This window comes from Hippopotamus amphibius, chromosome 4, assembly GCF_030028045.1.
Source record: "Hippopotamus amphibius kiboko isolate mHipAmp2 chromosome 4, mHipAmp2.hap2, whole genome shotgun sequence".
In the NCBI taxonomy this organism is placed as follows: domain Eukaryota; kingdom Metazoa; phylum Chordata; class Mammalia; order Artiodactyla; family Hippopotamidae; genus Hippopotamus; species Hippopotamus amphibius.
Window position 1 is genome coordinate 19,004,305 of NC_080189.1, and position 20,053 is coordinate 19,024,357.

The 20,053-nt window shown below is 41.5% G+C and overlaps 1 protein-coding gene and 1 long non-coding RNA gene across 10 annotated transcripts in view; one reads left to right on the plus strand and one right to left on the minus strand.

Moving 5' to 3' along the window:
• The window catches only part of CALD1 (caldesmon 1), a 183,938-nt gene that overhangs the window by 62,738 nt on the left and 101,147 nt on the right, over nt 1-20,053 (minus strand). The window contains exon 1 of one of the 9 annotated variants that reach the window (XM_057732928.1): nt 5,639-5,923. The exons of the other annotated variants lie outside the window; for them this stretch is intronic. Coding sequence (XP_057588911.1) covers nt 5,639-5,691 — 53 coding nt within the window. The 5' untranslated portion in view covers nt 5,692-5,923. Of the gene's footprint in view, nt 1-5,638; nt 5,924-20,053 lie in introns of those variants that run through there. 9 annotated transcript variants of the gene reach the window in all.
• LOC130852161 (uncharacterized) overlaps nt 15,551-20,053 on the plus strand; it is a 28,798-nt gene continuing 24,295 nt past the window's right edge. The window contains exon 1 of the long non-coding RNA XR_009053303.1: nt 15,551-15,640. This is a non-coding gene — a long non-coding RNA (uncharacterized LOC130852161). The remainder of the gene's footprint in view (nt 15,641-20,053) is intronic.

Sequence of the window (20,053 nt, forward strand, 5' to 3'; positions counted from 1 at the left end):
TTGCCAAGGGTTGGAGGCTGGGGGAAATGGGGAGAGGCTGGTAAAAGGCTACAAACTTTCGCTTATAAGGCGAATAACGTCTTAGGATCTAATGTATAACATAATGACTATAGTTAAGAATACAGTACTGTATAACTGAAAAATGCTAAGAAAGGAGAACTTAACTATTCTTACCATAAAAGACAGAAAAAAAGGTAAATATGAGAGGTGATGAATGTGTTAATTAACTTGATAGGAATACTTTTACAATATATAGATTACCACATTGTACATTTTAAATATATTGCAATTTTATTTGTCGATTATACCTTAATAAAGCTGAAAAAAAATCTAGAGTACAACTTGGAAAAAAAGAAAATATGAGAGGGTATTGTGCATAGCAAGAGTGAGCACTGTTTTGTAAAACGTGTTTCAAATAGATCTCTGTGAGTGTCTGTACATATATGTAAAATACTGTCACAAAATAAACCTAAGTTTATTATACTTCGGTTTCTACTTAAGTATAAGTTAAAAGAAACTACTATTTCTTTCAGAGGGTCAGAGGGAAAGAGAAAACAGGAAAACACTGATGTAGCTAGCTCGTGCTGGTCAGGTGGCTGCACTGTTCTGCTGGCAGCCACAGCCCTGATGGATCTGGGGATGTGGTGGTGGGTGTGGGAGGAGGACTGAAGAAAGATTCCTGCAGTGGGTGGGAGGTGAAAAGACTAGATAATCTTGAAGCCAGAGCCTGTGTTTTATTCTTTTTTATGTTCTTAGTGCCTAGTTCAGCAGCACTAACTGGCACAGGAAACCCTCAATGAATATTTGTTGAATGAATGCATGGAAATGAGTGAGGTTTACAGATTTTTAAAGGCTCCTCTTAAAAATTCAATTAGGCTTGGAAATGAATTCAGACAGTCCTACATTTATGAAAAGCTTGTTTCCAAAATCTTAATTTGCAAATTGGTTTTTGGAACTTCAATCGTTATTATACATGGCAGTTGGGATCTTAGGCCAGCCCACAATCACCTTTTAAAACCCAGGATATATCTGAAGCTAGTACCAAGAACTGAAGCTGCATTTCTACAGGAAAAAAGCATCTTCACTGGTCCAGTTAGGAATGCCAGGGGCAAACTGGCCTCCAAATGGCAGAGAAGTGCCTCCCAGGCCCCATTCGTCTTGCCTCAGCTAGCCTTGCCTCTGCAAAGCCATTTTTGGGGGACTGGAAAGGATGTGGGAAGCAGTATGAAGTGAGGACTCGTGTCAAGGAGAGAAATAGGTCAAAGGTAAGGAGAGGGAGAGAGGAGTGTGCAGTGCAAATTGTTATCAACTGGGAGGGAAAGAAAGGCCTGTGGCCACCAGACACCCAGCCAGTGTGCTTGTGGCCATGTGGCTAGTAAGACACATGCAGAAAGTCGAGACCACCTCCATAAAGATTTGATATAGTCACCACTGCAGGCGAAATTCAGCAATATCACTTATAGAGTGTCCCATACATGCAAAGCACAATTGCCTGTTTCTCTGCCATTCTTTCTCTTTTTTTTATCCATTAACAGCAAGTAGTAATTTCACCCTTAACCAGATAAGAGGTCCAGTAAAGTCAATCATGTAAAGCCAATCTTTGAACCCAAAAGTGAGCAAAAGTGGCCAGTTTGGTATACAAACCAACAGTCACAAAAGGCACATGCCTTTACTTTGTAATAGAGAAGGTGCCTGAGTGCTCCCCTACCCAGACTGTTGACTTTTTCCTTGAATGCAATTCCAGCAAACAGGGTTTCCTGATAGCCTTGGCTACATCTGATTAGAGAGTGGTACTGCTAGAGTTGGATGCATTAAGAGCAATTAGGAGAGATAAAATACATAAATAAAAAGATGGAGGACATCACACAATAATTGGACCATTTTTGAATGAGAGTTGTATCCACTGAGATGCCACTGTTTCACAGCATGATTTAAAAAACTTTACTCACAGTGACAATTCTCAGCAATTGGGATGTGTTTCAAATGTATTGTAATATGTGTTTAAAAAAAGGGAAAGACATGGTTTTCATTAATTTTTTTTAAATTTAGCACGCTGGAAAAGTGTAACGCTATATTCCCCAATAAGATTGAATAAACCATGTATTTATTCCTAAACTTTTTACAAATCTGATGATTTTTACTTGCATTTGTTCTGTATCTTATACATTTATGCCAATCATTTATTTCCCTGACGTATTTAACTTAGTTTCTTCAGAAAACAGTGGGATGAACTAAATAATTTCCTATGTTTCTTTGATTCTATGGTTTGAAAATTTATATACCCTTCCACATTTGTTATAAAATGTGACAAAAGCATGGCTATTTACAAGAAACCCAAAATCTTGACTCAAGAAGACTTCACAGGGCTTTGGGAAAATGAGAAAGTAAGCAGTGAAAATATTAGATTACAAGTGACAGAATCTCTCAATAATCTTACCAGGAACAAATTAAATAGCACCTTGAAATCTAAAGAACTTAACAGCCATTCACATCTGCCCCTGAAAATAACATGGCTCTGGGTAGGTCTTGGCACTCAGGAATCTTAATGCATCTCATAAAAGAAACATTGCCAATCTTGCTCTGTAGCTGATGAAGCTGACATAAATTATCTGATGCAAATGCACAGGAATTTAGAACTTATTTGTTGGGCATCTGTTTTGGCATTTAACCTAAAACTTCTTTCAAAGCAGAAGGTGCAGAAGCTTTGTGTGTTCAAATGACTCCAATGAAAAGTGTGAACTTGGATGAACTGAGTTTTATTTATCCAATAATGGGAAAGTTAAAGAATATTTTTTGAGCATTGGGACTGTGCTGGAAGCTGAAGTTTCAAAGATTCAAAATAGTTTCTGCCCTCAAGTGAATTACCATCTATTGCACTGGCATTCTACTGGCCATCTGTGCTCATTTTGAGTTCAAAGATTGGCTTTAAATGATTGATTTTTCTGGACCTCTTATCTGGTTAAGGGTGAGATTACTACACGCTATTAATGGATAAAAACTAAGAAAGAAGAAAAGGGAAGGAAAGGAGAGGGGAGAGGAGGGAAGAAAGGTGGGGAGGGACGGGAGGAAGGGGAAGGGGAGGGGAGGGACAGGCATAGGCTCACCACTAACTTTATTTTATTTTTTTTTGTTCATTCAACAAATATTTATTGTAAAGTACTATGAACCAAGTGTAAGTGGCTAGAACATAATCAAAGAGCTCAAAACATTTTGAAGGGTGGCAGATAAACCTAGCTTTAACTTAAATCAGACCATGCATTTAAAAATTTTTAGAAATCTAGGAGAATTCTAAGTCCTTGTTACAAAGGGAGTATCTACATAGCCCTAGAAAGCCAGCCTCCCTTTCTAAGTCAGGTTGATTTTTAGCATTGGATGGCTATTTCTTCTACCTGAATTTCGAGTTCAATCATAATTCAACCAGAGCAAAGGAGTCCCACCCCAGTATTCCACCAAGACAGTATCTCAAAGGAGGATGTAGAAACTCACCACTAACTTTAGTTCAGGGCTAATAATAGAAGGGTGGACAAAGGTTATTGGTGTGGAGAGAAGAGAGGAGCTGAGGAAGCCTTGTGGAGGAAGGCAGCATTTCATTAGGGCCCTGGAGGACAGGAAGCAAGTCAAGAGCAGATGAGATAGAGCCCCTCGTTCCTACTCTACTCTGCAATCACCCCCCATTGCTTATATCCACCCTACTCCCCATCTCGTCTCTACCCCACCTCACCCTGCCCACGCCGCCAAAACTTCTTTGGCATCCTAGGTCTCCATGGAACACTTCAGAAACCCCCATCTTGTTTAATGCCTCCATTACAGAGGGGAAACTGAGGCACATAGTGTTCCCCACGTAGGAAACAGAGTGAGCCAAGGAATAGAGGTGGCTTGTACATGATGAGTTTGGGGACCAGTGAGTAATCTGATTTGGCCGAAGCAGGGGGAGGTCAGAATGGGAAGGGATGCTAAAGGCAGACTATGGAGAACATCGAGTGCCATGTTGAGGAGAGCGGGCTCTATCTTCAAAGGTGGGGGGTGGGAGGACGGGAGGGGACGGATCAGAAAGGGGACAGAGACTGAAGCTGGGACCACATAGGAGGCGATTGTAATTGTCCAGGTGGGGGGCAATAATTGCTGAAATTCAGGAAATGACAGAGTGAGTAGAGAAGAGTGAGAGACACATGGAGAAAGAAAACTGATAGAACCATGGGCGTGATGGAGCAGGAAGAAACTTAGAACCAGGAATTCTCCACACACACACACACACACACCCCCAGACTGGGTTCTTTGCCCTGCATTCCAGGCTCTGTTGTTGACCAGCCGTGAACACTGGGCAAGCCCTTCACCCCATGTGCCTCAGTTTCCTCATCTGAAATGGTGGCATTAAACAAGATGGGGTTTCTGAAGCTTCATGGAGACCTAGGATTCCACGGAAGTTTTGGCAGAATGGGTAGGGTGGGGTGGGTAGAGAGGGATGGGGAGCAGGGTTGGGGTGACTGGGGACTGCAGCAGGGATGAGAAACTCTAGATCCAAAACCACCTATTTAATCAGAACATCTCCTTTATGTAATAAGACTCCTTGTAACAGTAAATTTGCTAAAAAAAAAACAAACCCCCTAATCACTCTGATAACTACGGGACTATATAGATAACCTCTAACACCCCTTTGCGCTCTCACCCTTGAGCGATCACACTCAGAGAAACTGGTTATCCAAGAGATCTGTTGATATAGTGGACATGGGTCTTGTTTTTAGGACCCCTTGAGTTCCTGTTTATTTGATGAACTGTTGCACAAATGCTGGAACAACTGGAACAACAATTGTCATTCTGAATCGATGCCAAAACTTTCAAAAATGGGACAGATTTACTGAAAGGCCATCTGGTGTTCTTACTCTTGTGCGTTACCTTTTCCCAAGACCAGTGAGTTTTCCAAACCTCATAAACGCCAGCATGAAAAGGGTCCTTGCCTGCAAGTACAAAGACACTGGCTTCCCTGCTACTGACTGCTGTCTGGCTTTGGGTACGTGGAGTTGCCCCTTTGGGTTCTGTTTCCCTGTGTATAGAAGAAAAGCATTGCAGCAAACAGCCCTAGGGGCCCCTCTAGCCTGAACATTCCAAGATTCCAGGATTCTAAACTTTGGAGCCTGTTATCTGAACAATTCTCTGATCAATAGCATGTGCTCTGGGTCTTGTTCTGTCACAGTCAGATGGTCAGTGTATTAAGGGCTTTGGGCTGTTGACTCTAAGGATTGGGCAATGTGTGCTTTAGCCAGAGTCTCTGAGCCCTGCAGATGGATCACTCCCAGCAGAGGGCTCAGGTCTAAATTAACAGCAGATCTTTAGAAACAAGATGCTTTGTGGATTGGTATTTGGAATAAGAAAACCCATGCCTTGGTATAAACCCCCACAAGTGGTCTAAGAATCACCAAAAAAAAAAAAAAAAGGAACAGAGGAAAACCAATCAGAAACATCACCAAGCTGAGACCAAAAAGTTTCATGCAGGTTTGAAACTTACACACTCACTGCCTTCCTTTGCCTCCTGATTTCTCCTCTCCCCTCCCACTCCCACAATTTAATTTTTTTTTTTTTTTACAACAATTCCTTTATAAGAAAGAAGAAGAAACACCGAAGAGGTGAAGCGAGCACTCACTGGGAGAGCACGGCCAGGCTGCGTCTTCCCTGCGATCCGGATCCCCCGAGCATGTCCGCAGCTGGAAGGGGCGGCGGGCGCAGAGGTGCGGAGACCCTCGGGGCGGTCAGGGCGTGGACCGGGCCCGCGGAGGTGCCATGTTATCTGTGGCTGAAATGCAGTGTGCAGGATGCTCCCGGGTTCTCCCTTTGTGTTAACACTTTGGTCTGTCCCTGTGACGAAAGTCTGGGCTTGTCCTTTGCCAAATCTACTCCTCCCCACCCTTTCCCTCCGCATAGGATCATCAGAGAGCTGATTGTTATTTTTTACTGTAATCTTTCTAATAGAGGCTCATCATGTTCAGCTTTAGATTGTAAAGGGCCCAGATTGCTTCGTGATTTCCAGCATGTTATTACTGGGCAGTAGGGGCCAGGATCCCCAGTAGCTTTCATGATGAAGACTTTATATGATCAATTACAAATAATTCTTCCAAGTTAGAGAGCTAGTTAAAGGAAAAGATACTGATCCACGTGTTCAGCCTTTTGGAAAAGAGTCGACCGTGGTAGTATTTGCATACACAATCCAATTCTGAAGAGATCATCGGAAATCAGTCCACCAAAAAGTTCATCCGGGTGCAGTTCTCAGGCCCTCATTCTGAGCTCTGTTCTCAATTAGCATTGGTGTAGGTGGCTTCCAAAGCAAACAGTTCCCACTGAGAAATCAAATCTGAGAAATTCCTATTATCCCTTTTAATCAGGGGAAGATGTGTGATATAAAAAAAGCACACAAAGGCAAAGGGAAGACAGCCAGAGGATCAGTGATATGCTGTGTTATACAGGGTGTTTGGTGAAATGAGGGCCACAGCTAGATGAAGGAACATGTTGCAACAGTGGGCTCGGTCTGCCCCCGTGGCACTCTGGTGTGGTGATCTCATCTGCCAGGCCAGGCAAGGGAGCCTGGTCAGCAATAGCTTGGAAAGCAACCAGATTCCAGCCCCTGTGGAGGGAGTGGTGTTGATTCTATCTGGAGATGACACTCCGTCTAGGCTTGCGTTATGAATATGTTTCTTCATCTCTAACAAGCAATGAACAGATGGCTGCTGGGGCACCAAGATACTTACGGAGATGGCTTTCTATTAAATAAGTAGAACAACTCACATCCCCACAATGTAGGGTTAAGATGATTCTTTCGGTAAATAGCAGGAGAAACAATCAACTTTACACATTGATTCACATCCTTCATAGGATGGAAAACATCTCTGAGATCTGTAGCTTCATTTCACAAACATGGACACAGAGGCACAGAGCATTTCAAAAGTTCACCCAAAGTCCTGGAGAGGAACCAAAGCGAGTACTTGTGTGCTGAATTTAAAGTTTAATTTAGTTAGATTAAATCCTGTCTTCACTTTAACTAGAAAATTTGGGTGTTTTACCGCTTAAGTACTATGCTGTCCTTAAAGTTGTAGTTTATAGAGTAATATAGTTTAACGAACTTTATTTGTCTCCATGTATCATGATGAATACACACCCTTAAATATCCCTTTGATTGTATATATTATTGCTCAGCATGTATTGCATGAGACACTCATAAAAATAGAGATCACACAAGAGGCTTTAATAAAATATTCACTGACTTGGCTTGAGTTTATTGCTCCAAAGCTGTGATAGATACAGGTATTGAGGCATTTTGCTATTCCTCTTTCTACCACATTTTTCCCATTTAATTTTTCCGCTTCAAAACATTCAGTGATTTGCTGTGGCAGGCAGAATAATGTTCCTCCCAAAGACATCCATGTCCGAATGCCCAGAACTTGTGAATATGTTACCTTACATGGCAAAAGGGATTTTCCAGATGTGATTAAGTTAAAGGCATTGAGGTGGAGAGATTATCCTGGATTATCCAGATGTGCTCAATCTTAGTCACAAGGGTGTTTATAAAGTGAGATAAACCTCCCTCTCTGAGGTCAGAAGGAGATATGGCTATAGAATAATGGCCAGAGAGATGACCTTGCTGGCACTGAAGACAGAGGAATGGGGCCAGGAGTCCAGGAATGTGGCAGCTTCTCGAAACTGGAAAGGCAAGGAAACAGATTCTCCCCTAGAGCCTCCAGAAAGGAATGCAGCCCTCTCTATATCTTGATTTTATCCTAGAGAGATCTGTGTTGGACTTTGAACCTCTAGAACAATAGATAATAAGTTTGTGCTGTTTTAAGCCACTAAGTTTGTGATTACTCGTTACATCAGTGATAGAAAACTAATACATTAGCTTATGGGAATCAATGGACCTTGGGAATACATTTCACCTCCTGATTTCCCTCATTTCCCACCCCCACTCCAATTCTGAGGTGGCAAGTACAGTTTTGGCATATTTGGAATAAGCTCATAAAATGGAGTAGCCTGGAAAAAATTCAGTGGTTCTTCCAGGCCAGCCCAGACTCTCTCTCTTTCTCAACACACACACACACACACACACATAGAGGAGAGCAAAATTTAGTAATCTTCCAGTAGTTTGCTGACATTCATGCACTGAAAGTACACTAATGGCCAGCTGTATAAAAGATATCCACCAAGTTATTTTCCTAGTTGTAAAGATAGAAAGAGGGAAATCACACACACTTGCGACTGGCCCCTTGTTATTAATGGAATGTGTCTGGGAAGTAGCTGTCTGTCTTCAGTTTGTAAAACTAATGGATGTCATAACTCCTGCTACCTAATAGAGTACTGACATGACAATAGTGAAGAGAAGAGTGAGTTTTGGGCCTGGGTCAGACACCAGTAGGGAACAGGGAGAGCACAAAGGACAACGAGAGGGAGACTGGGTGCTTTGAGAGGCAGGCAGATAAGTGAATCACTAGATGAGAGCAGGGCTGGAGTAGGCAAAGGCTCCCAGGTAGCCCTCTGAGGTCCAGCTGCCTGGGGCTGGAGAGGCAAGGTGAGAGGGGTTAGGAAGAACATACCAGAAGGTAATTTGTGAACAGTGTCTGTTTCTGCAGAGACCGGCAGGCAAATGTGCTTTTACTGTGTAGCACAGACACGGGTAATCAGAGTCCGGCTTCCAGGACTGGTGTCTCTGAGAGCTGAAGTAATGGTCATTCACTGACACCATGAACAACTCCACCAGTCATCCTTCAGCAAGATAGTAGATGTCATACATATGACATTTCCGGCCTCTTTTGTTAGGGGAAATGAAGTCTGAGCCACACTCAAACTACTGATAGCACCCTTCATTTTGAGATACTTTGTTTAATTTTTCATCAAAGAGATTCTGGACTGGGAAGGCTTGAAGGAGGTCAGTGCTATAGAAAGAAATATCTCCCACCACAGGGTGGTCCTTTATTGATAAAATATGATTAAAAAATAACTTTACTTCATGGAGGTAGGAGCTCCATGATCTGTTCCAGACTTTTATGGTCTGCAGTGGTTGTTTAAGAACAGCTTCTACCTTGGAGCAATTCCGTAGGGAAAGGAGAGGTATGTAGGAAGTGCCCCATGTACTGCCCTAAAGCACTTAAGATACACACACACACATACACACACAGAGCCACTCACCTCCTACGAAAACACAATGTAAAGGAAATCTATTCACATGAGAGGCAACTGTTCAAGTAATTTAAAGGGGATGTTTTAAAGGGCTCTTGAAGAAATTCTTTCTTATAAAGAAATTCATGGACTGTACACTCTTAGAATGAAGCAAAAGATCTTGCCTAGACAGTGGCTCACCAATGGGTGGACAGGAACAGAAGTGAAGGGGTTAACTACAGGTTTGTAGGCTGAACCTTTTTCCTCCTTTCCCTTAGAGTCTTTACTCCACAGCTGAGGGCATCGCCCTCCTCCCCACCGCCCACCCTCAACAGCATTGAACATGTTCACTTAAACTATATTGCTTTGTATTTTCCTGTGATACTGCCTTTTAACAGATCTTCCTAAGAAGTCTTCTCATGAAATACTTCTCCCTTTTTCCATTTCCTTTTGCAGAAATTACAGACTCCTCTTCCTTCTTTCCTCTGCTTTCTACCATCCAATAGTCTATTCCTCACCTCTCCTTCTCTATCATGTCTTTGCTAAAGTCTTTGTAGTTCCCACTGTAGAATGAGCAGTGGGCTGGGTGGGGGAGGGTGGTGGAGGGATGTATGGACTGTTATAGAAAGTCATCGTTTGCCCCTCCTCCTAGTCTTCCAGTGCAACGCCCAGTCCATCACGAGAATCTTTATGGCCTTTGCTGACACAATTCTCTGAACTATTCTCTGGTCTGACTCCAGGCCTGTAACACATCTTGGGTTGCTACACTCTCTTGTCCGTGTTATAATGGTGTCCATATAGTATCCGTTCCAGCACCTCCCCCCTACTTAACACTATTTGAATATTTACTGCAAGCAAGTCACGGAGTTAAGTGCCATGGGGGGCTCAAAAGATAAGAAGGGCAGTCCCAAAGGGAGATTGATATGCATACAAAAATATTAATGCAAGATGGAGAGTGAACAGTATTCTGAAAGCAGCAAAGCCTGAAGCACTATACATTTAAGGTGACATCCTACGATCAAGGTCCCAGTGTTTAATCACTCTTACGCTCAATTTATTCTGTGATTGAACTAGACTTCCTGTGGCTGAAATAGAAATCCACTTATCTCTGTTAGGGCCACAGGTATTAAGTCATCCTTCAGCCTCGTCTTTTCTAGGCTAGACGCCAATGCCTATTTTCCATCCTTTTAATATCAGCCTGAAATATAACAACTCTTCAAACGGGAAACCAAAATTGGACATAATAATGGCTTGACCAAGGCTAAATGTGGCTGGCTGAAGTCCCAGCGCTGCCTGCCACGTTCCTGTTAACACATCCTAACATTATTTTCGCGTTGATAATAGCATCTCTTACAGAGATCATTCATTCATTTCTGTGATAAATCCAGGGCGGTTTTTTTCTTCTTCTCCAGATGTGTTGCGTAGTCAGTCTATCTCCAACATTAATCTGTTAAGCTATTTTTGTTGTTATTAATTACCTTAATATAAAGAACTTCATACTGTTGCCAGAGGCTCATTTTTCAACTCTTTCAGGCTACTCTCTATAGTATTTTTTCCTGCCCTCCTGCTTGAAACACAAAATCTGATTCCAAGAAAGGAGAAAAACATCTTTCAGAGAGCATATACCTGCATTTCAATATCCGGGATTTCTAATGATCTATTTGAGGCAACATAGAGTTCAAGGTCCTAGACTGCACTCAGAGTGTATTTATATACTTCTGTCTCCCATCACTAGGCTGTGAGCTCCTTGAGGAGGGCAACTGTGTCTTACCTATTTTCGTGTCCCTCTCCTCACCCCAGGTAGCACAATGTCTGGCATAGAGTAACCCTTCTGTAATATGTGCTGCATAAGTGAATTAGGGCACATGGCTTCCTAAAGAACAAATAATGGCCTTGATCAAATTAATTGGTTTTTTCTGTCTTTGAGTCGAAATGGGAGGATAATTGATGTGAATTGTGGCCTGGCCTCAGGTTCAGGTGTGCCCACCATTGGCACTGAGATGCATCTGGGCATGTGTGACTGTGTGACGAGGGGGGCTTAGGGAGCTGATTCGAGTGGAGGTTTGGAGACTCGTCTGCTATCCCATGCCTTGGAATTGGTCCCTGAGCCGAGGGAGACCTATTGCCACATGTCTGTGCCCTGAGGACAGGGTGGGTTGCAGAGAATCAGAAGCTGCTTTCACAAGGTGTTTGCTGAGCCTAGGCCAAGCTTTGGTGGCTGGGTGACAAAGGGGAGCAGAGGAAAGAATCCCCCTCACTACTTCTATGTGAGGGGTTTGGCACTTCAGAAGAGTGAAGGGAACACAGGGCCACTTTGGAACCTTGAAAGTTTGTATCAAGGGCATGAGACAGCATGTTTGACATGGAAGCCCATGGGGTCATGTGAGCCCCAGGGCAGTGGCAGAGGGGGACCAGGGCCTCACTGGGGCAAGGGGGCCAGCAGCAAGGAGCCACGGCACATGGTGGTTGAACGCACCATTTGTGAGGTTTTATGAGACAGATTTCCAGAAACAGGACTTTTTTTTTTTTTTTTTAATTGATGGTGGGTGGTAGTCCTGCCTCAGCAGGAATCATTAAGAATTATATTACTGGACTTCCTAGGTGGCACAGTGGTAAAGAATCCGCCTGCCAATGCAGGGGACACAGGTTCGAGCCCTACCCTGGGAAGATTCCATATGCTATGGAGCAACGAAGCCTGTGCGCCACAACTAATGAGCCTGTGCTCTAGAGCCCGTGAGCCACAACTATTGAGCCCATGTGTCACAGCTACTGAAGCCCACGCGCCAAGGGCCCGTGCTCCACAACAAGAGAAGCCACTGCAACGAGGAGCCTGCACACCATAATGAAAAGTAGCCCCTGCTCTCAGCAACTAGAGAAAGCCCATGTGCAGCAATGAAGACCCAACGTAGCCAATAAATAAAAATAAATAATTCTTAAAAAAAAAAAGAATTATATTACTAGTAATATGATTCTGTTGACATCCATAGGCAGTTTCCCATTGAGGATATATAGGTGACCGTTATAAGGTTTCTGTCCATTTTTAAAATTACATCTCATTCTAAAATCTTTTAGACAAACTAAAAGGAGTAAGAAACTACAATGAATAGCTGTGTGCTCAGCATTCAGCTTAAGAAAGAAAACTTTCAAAGCAACTTAGTGCCTCATGTGTTCTCCTGTGATGGCCTTCTCTCCCTCTCTACCTGAGGTAGCTTTTCTTCTGAATCTGTTTGTGTTTAATCCACTTTCCTGGGATCTAATCCTCTGAACTATTCTTCCCCTCTTCTCCTCCCTCCACAGCTGGCCCCACCCCAGTGGGATCACCATCAATGCCACCCTAGTATGTATTTGGTTCTAGAACGAAACAGGATGGGTGCATGGGAGTGAGACGTCATTTCACTCTGTCTTGAGGCTTCTGGATTTTTGCGGTGAAATGCAGGTCCTCTTAGGCATGATACCGCTGCTCGGTTAAAAAGAGGGCATTCTTGGGGCTTCCGAGGTAGCGCAGTGGTTAAGAATCCGCCTGCCAATGCAGGGGACACAGGTTTGGCCCCCGCTCCAGGAAGATCCCACATGCTGCGGAGCAACTAAGCCCGTGTGCCACAACTATTGAGCCTGTGCTTTAGAGCCACAACTGCTGAGCCCATGTGCTGCAAGTACTGAAGCCCACGCACCTAGAGCCTGTGCTCCACAACAAGAGAAGCCACGGCAATGAGGAGCCCGTGCACCACAATGAAGAGTAGCCCCCACTCACTGTAACTAAAGAAAGCCCTGGTACAGCAAAAAAAGACCCAACACAGACAATAAAATAAAACTAAATTAATTAATTAATTAAAAAAAATAAACTGAGAAAAATCTTAGAAAAAAAAAAAAAAAAAAGAGGGCATTCTTTCCTTCCCAAAACCTTGAGGCCCAGCAGTACCTTACTAATTCCTCCCCTTGAGAAATCCTGACCTCCAGTTGTACCCCTCTGGCAATCTAACGCACGTCTTCAGTGCCATGCACCCTAACATTGATCATAAAGGGGCTTTTGTTCAGTGAAAAGATTATTGGCATTTGCCACTGTTTCCCTGATATCTCCTGAAGCATTCTGCCTTTACCCAACAAAGCCATTCCTTCTCCTTTTCCCTAGAATGGCTTTTAAAATTCCTTTTGCTTCTGTGAATTCTAGTGATTCTTTAAGAACAAGTGTCTGGCTCCACCTCTATAAAGTCTTCGTAGTTGTGACTTTATTTCTTTGTAATCTGTCATCTTAGGAGGAGAGATGAGAAAGTTTGAGCCCACTCTTGCTTGCATGCATTTGAGAAATAGCTGTGTTGTCATGTGTGACTTAGCTCTTCCAGCTAACTTGCTGTGAGGCTCCATTTCTGTTTAAACTCTTCTGCAACAATTATTTAGGTCTAGTCTCTAAGCTCTTTTTAAAATCTGGGGGTTTTAGCCAGCTGGACTATTTTCTTTTCCTGGAAGGAAAAGTTTCTCTCTTAAAAAGATTGTGCTTCCAGCTCCCCTCCGCCCTCCAGCTTGAACCACATTTTTAAAACAATAAGACATGCTTGGAAATAGTAGGACAACAATTTCTTGAATAAGTAGTTGCTGGCGCATATCTATAAAACCCTGGTTCTGGTCTCAGAAAATAATAATATATACCATATATAATTCTAGGAAAGAAGTGTGTTCGTGAAGAATACGGTTTCTGTCTATAGGAAACGGAATTTAGCCCTTGGTGATAATTTCAGGATATAGATTTCTTGTACAGAGATACAATTCAACTGTGAAGGAAATTAAGAAATATCATGGGGACTCTAAGGATGTAATTCTGGTTCAGGGAAAAAGTCACATCTTCAAAGGAAGCAGGTTAGTTCATAAGCCACAGAATTCTCAGTGTGTATCACTCTTGTTCAAAGTATCTAAGTATTTCCACACCATACATTTATTTTCTGGTGTCCACTTTGTGCATCTGGGTATTAAATTTACACATGGCTTTTATAGCTGGAATAAAATCCAGATTTTTTTCCAATGATACCATAGAAGGTCTAAAAAAATATCAATTTCTTTTTTAGGAGGTCAGACCTGGATTAAAGCATATATTTGTTCCTATTGCTAGAGAAATAGTCTAATATGTGTTTTGTTTTGTTTTGTTTTTTGTTTGTTTTTTTAAGAACTTGTACTGAGATACAATTGACACACAATAAACTGAATATATTTAAAGTGTACAATTTGATATTTTTTTCTTATTAGTAATGTATATATGGCAATCCCAATCTCCCAATTCCACTGTGTGTTTTGGATACTTTGGATGTAGTGTTTATTATTTATATTACATAAATGACACTTTTTAAGGTACTGTCCTATTTTGTGATGAACAGATCACATGAATTAGAACATGGCTATGATAGCTATCTATAGATAGAAACAGATGGATGGATACACAGAGTCATTTATTCATTGTTCATGTGTATATATACCTCGTCTCACCTGTTTTCTGGCAGGGATGTTTCCTAACACCTCTTTTGCTCTGACACAGCCTAAAATAGTGTTAGATATATGGCAGATGCTCAGTAAATACTCGGCACTTGCTCTCTGGGTTAAAGGGGGACAGCAATGGAGTAGAGATGCTGCATCATGAATGCCAGTTGGCTGGTCCACCTAGACTCCCATGAAGTGGTCTTTTTTGGAGTATTTCTCATGGTATTAACTCTAGAAGCTCTGCTGCCCCAGCCACTGGATCTTGGGAATTCTCAGAATGGACAGGTCTCAGAGAGACTGATTGACTCATGACTCACAAGAAACTGATGTGTACATCAGAATGCCAATTAACGCCAATTAATTATGATGGAATAGATGACCTCCCACTTCATTGCCTGGGGAGTTCTCGCTTCCCAACCAGGGTACCCCCATTCCCCAAGCCAGAATGTCAGGAAGCCTCAGTCACCAGAGATTGCTTCATGCTGTGGAGTCAGAGCAAAGGGAGGGACATCATCTTGAGGAAGATTTCACCCAAGCCAAGGGGGGATGTGAGGAAAGTAAGTATGATAAGTATTCTCTCCACGTCCCTCAGTGGAGAGAAGACTTATCATGTCACAAGACTGAACAAACCCTGAGATTCAAGGTCTATTTTATCTGGATATTCCTAGATACCCAGTGCCAACCTTGGACCTGGTATCCATACAGACCTCTCCTACTGGCCCATTCTTTTTTCAGACTTACTAACACGATCAATGATGTGGACTGAATGTTCATATCCCCCCAGATTCATGTGTTGAAATCCTAACTCCAGATGTGATGGTGTTAGGAGGTGGGGCCTTTGGGAGGTGATTAGGTCACGAGGGTGGAGTCCTCGTGAGTGGGATTAGTGTCCATATTAGAGTAGACACGAGAGAGCTTGCTTTTCTCTCTCTCCACTGTGTGAGGATACAATAAGAAGACAGCCAACTGCAAATCAGGAGGGGGACCCTTGGCAGACACTGAATCTGCCAGCACCTTGATCTTGGACTTCCCAGCCTCCAAAGTAAGAAATAAATGTTTGCTATTTAAGCCACCCAGTCTATGGTATTCTGTTATAGCAGCCCAAACTGACTAAGACAATAGATTACAGTTAGACTCCACTTGCTTATATCTGGGAGACCTAATATAATTTGACACATGTTGAATTTATTAGAAATGTTCTTTTGTACAATTTTTGGGTGTCTTTATGGTGGCAGCTTAAGACAAGAGGTTAGAAATAGACTAAGAGAAAGCGCTTCAGCTTTAGGATGCTATTTTACTTTGAAGTTATTGAGCAATGAAATCAAGCTATTATTAAGACCAAGGCAGGAAAAACAAATAGAACTCCTTTTTGCTCATTAGTTTATAGAATAGAATAGAAAAGGGAAGAGGTTTTAGTGAAAATATTTAATAAAAAAAGTCATATTCATTTTTCTTATTTAAAAGCCAAATCTATCTGGAAAGCTTTTCAATTTTAAGACTTCATGAAGATAGCAAAGAAAATAAAATGGGTGATACTTATACAAAAAGTAGCATACAGTCACTTCAAATCTGAAAGCCAGTGACCTGAGATATGCATTCAGTTTTCTAAACTATGTTACAAAGTAGAGAGAGCTAACATAATCTGAGATCCCCCTAGGTATTTTAGAATTCAGTGTCTTTCTAGGATAACTTCAAATTATCTTTCCTTTTGACTTTTTTCAGTGTATCTAAGAATTAAAAATTACATTAAAAATTAAGACATACAATTCTGAGACTATTGTATAGTGCTTCCAAGCCTATGTATTCTGGGTGTTCCAGTTCATTAACTTCATTTTAATTACAAATTTTATGGTAACAAATTAACCAAAGGGTATGCTTTTATAATTAAGAAACTCAATGCCTATTGTAGAATGTGTTGTATCATATAGTCAATGTTTACTGAATTAATCTGCATCTTAGAGTTTTGACTAATAGCTATTTATTAATACTTCTCCTCTTTCTTTCAAACAGTATTTTTGAGGTGTATGAAATATTAATAAAAACAAAAAGTTCCCCACTTCACTGAAAATAAAGTTAACACTCCATGTCTTGGTTTAAAAGTCTTGGGTTTTCTAGCATATTTCTTTATTCTTTTTTTTTCTTGGTTCATCACAACATCCCAAACTAGAAAACAATACAATATTTAGAGTCTAAACTTTAGACTCAACTTGTGTGTTAAACACTCTCTATTTCAGAGTGTTGGTAAATACTTGTCTGAAGTTGGCCCTACCTCTCATTTACTTCTGCCCATCCTCCTGGGATTAACTGAAGAAGCTTACTCCTCCAGACCACAAAAATTGTCTTTCATTAGAGAAATTTTTGATTATATAGTTTGTTCACTGTTGGACTCCTTGCAGTTTGGTATGAACCTTGTAATTCGATGACTATCTGGTCTTACAATGCAAATATTAATTGCAAATAACACTAAGAGCTTGAGTACTAGAGCAAATAGGCCAACTAAAGGGAAGCTACTCTTACCATATTAAAGTCACTTGCCTCCGTGGGCAACTACATAAGCATAATGATCAAAATTACATGGGGTAGAAGTTCACTATCCTTAATAATCAGAAGAATACAAGAGGTGAGTTTCTTCATATCTCTAGAGACAAAGATAGGAAGTCAAAATTCCAGCGGCTCATCAGGAGAATGATGGAACCCCAAGTACAGTATGGATGGTATCAGTACTCGGAGAACACCACAAAGGTCACCAATGTTTCTGCCTCCCCATAAATAGCTTATTGAAGTGAGCAAAGTTCTGCCTTGGTACACAGATACGAACTGAGGTCTATGTTCATTTCTTCAACACTGGGTATGGGCCTTTGGGGAAATAAAAATGAGTAAGATGGATTGAGAGTTGCTTTCAGTTTGGTGGGGAAAACAGATATATGAATAAATAAACAATAAAATGGGTGATAATAATTAACATACCAAAAAATGCTATGGGAAACCCAAGGTGGGAAATCGGTCACTTTGATTAGGGACCTCTGGGAAGATGTTTTCCAGAGGATGACTGTTGAGATGGGCATTCAAGGTAGGAGTTCACCACTTACAAGAGCTTCAGGAGGTAAAGACAGTGGTGTAAAACAGCATAGAATCCCTCTAAGCCTGAGGACTTTTGCTGACTTAGATGCAAAACCAGACACATAAGTGACCAAGAGCAGGGTTTAATTCTGATTGGTATAAAGCCATCATTTAAAAATCTTTGGAATTTTCTCTTCAATTCACAACTAGGAGGAAAGGGAAGATAAAATGACTGCTTCTAGTCTGCATTTGAGGTCCCTAAGCCCTCTCTAGGGGTGATAGACTCGGGGGAGAGTAAAAGGTAACATTTTATAGCATTTTCCCTGAGTCAGATTTTTGAAAGCCTAGGATATCTGAGGGCCAGTTAGACAGCATAAGACAGCAGAGTGAGAAATGTAAACATTCCTTTGAAACACAGTCTACGTTGAGTTAAACAGAAGTGAATTCGATTTAGATGAATCATGCAGGTACCTCTACCTGACAGGCATCTGTCATGTGCAGCCAGCCCCCTGATACTTTTGGTGACATTTGTACACATCTTATTTAATTTTCTCAGCCACCCTGAGACATGTTAGTTCTATTTTACTGATGAGGAAGCCCAGATCTGCTAAACCTTTATCCAATATCCGCTTTCTTTTATCCTTGACCTAAAAGGTACTTTCTTTCATGGAGTCAGAGGCAAGTGGAGGGGTTGGGCGCAGCATAATGCAGAGGGAAAAGCATCAGAATTGGAGTAAATGATACAGTCTCCAGATTTAATGCTGCCACTGGCTCTGCTCTCGAACATGTTACTTTGCAAGTCTGGGTCCAGTAATTTGGATTTCGAAACTCTTTTCTGAGAATGCAGGGAAGAAAGTCTTAATTTCTGATCACATAACCCAGTAGGATATCAGGATATGTTTCCTGGCAGTAATTCTGCACTTCAGTCAGAGTTCTTGTGGAAAACTAACTCCTTTCTAAAGGGCATGCCTCCCCCCCCCACCCCCCCACCGTTCACTCTGCCATTGCTCTGACAAATATTTCAATGAGATAGAACTTATATTCATGTGCCTCTGAAGTGAGGCACTTAGAAATGAAAGGATTAGGAATTTCCATCCTGCCTCAGCCTTGACTTTTATAAAAGCGTCATTCTGTTCAGTTCATAAGCCATGGAGCTTCCGTAGCAATGATACTCCCTGGGTAGCCAGGATATACTCTGAAGGTGCTGGCTCAGAAAACATACATATATTTGGAATGTTTTGCTTTCATGGTTAGTTAGGTGGGAAGAGTTAAAGACTCTTAAAAAGGGAGTATCAGGAAGGAAGGGCATCAGATATCAGCTCTTTCTAATCACAATTTTTGTCCAAGTTCCCTTAACAGTAATTTCTCATCTTCTTCATCAAGGAAGGATAAATGGTGAGGGAATGTTAGATCTCCAAAATGGTCCCCCACTTAAAAAAAAAAATCAAGATTTACACAACGGTTTTGATTAGAGAAACAGAAGGCCTCTTCAAGGAAAGAGTGGGCAGAGATATACATCTACTGCAGTTGCCAATAGTGCCTTGGGAAAGATGCAGTATAATTATACCTGCTGAGGCTTCTGGTCTTCGAACCAGCATGATAACCCATCATCTCATTGTGCTCGCCTATTTGTTCACTTCCTGCTCAGTAATTTTCCATATTAGTCTCTTGATTTCCCCAGAAAGACCGGCCAACAGTGCAAGGTTTTCTGTGGGAATCAAAAATGTGTTGACTGCTGTTATGTTAAGCACAGTAGAGCTACTAGCTCCAGAAATAAAGGACTGTTTCATTACCTACTTGCTGGGGTCAGCTCTGGAAGTTATCTAGTTTTCATTTGGAGAGCCCCTAATTGTGCAAAATTCCCACTGGACAGTAAGACCCAGGTTACTTAAGAAAATAGAGAGCACATATTGAGCAATCTTCTGGAATCTACCAGTTGGATTCCTAAATGGTACAGGAAGATTGAAGCCAGTGAAGATGTGACACGGGATAGACCATGTCACCCACAATGGAAAATATGAACATCGGAAGAATTTCCTATTCTAAACAACATGCAGTTTAAAATACACTCTCTGGAGACTCTCCTGAATGTACAGGCTTATGGCTGCTATTTATAGTGGCTGATGTGTACTTTACCAAGATTTTTATTCCAACAAAGGAACTGTATGTGATGGAGGGGATTATTAAAATGGAAAATAAACCCTCATATTTTAACTTAGTTAATTGGTACTAATCTCAAATGTATGTCAAGTTTCACTAATCTAGACTAACTGAAAGGAAGGCCCACGCAAATTATGCAATATTTTAAAAGAAATTCAGTTTTGAAAATATGTTCAAGCATATCTGGTGACTTCAACCAGACTCACAAAACATTAGAAACTTGTTTTAAAATTGC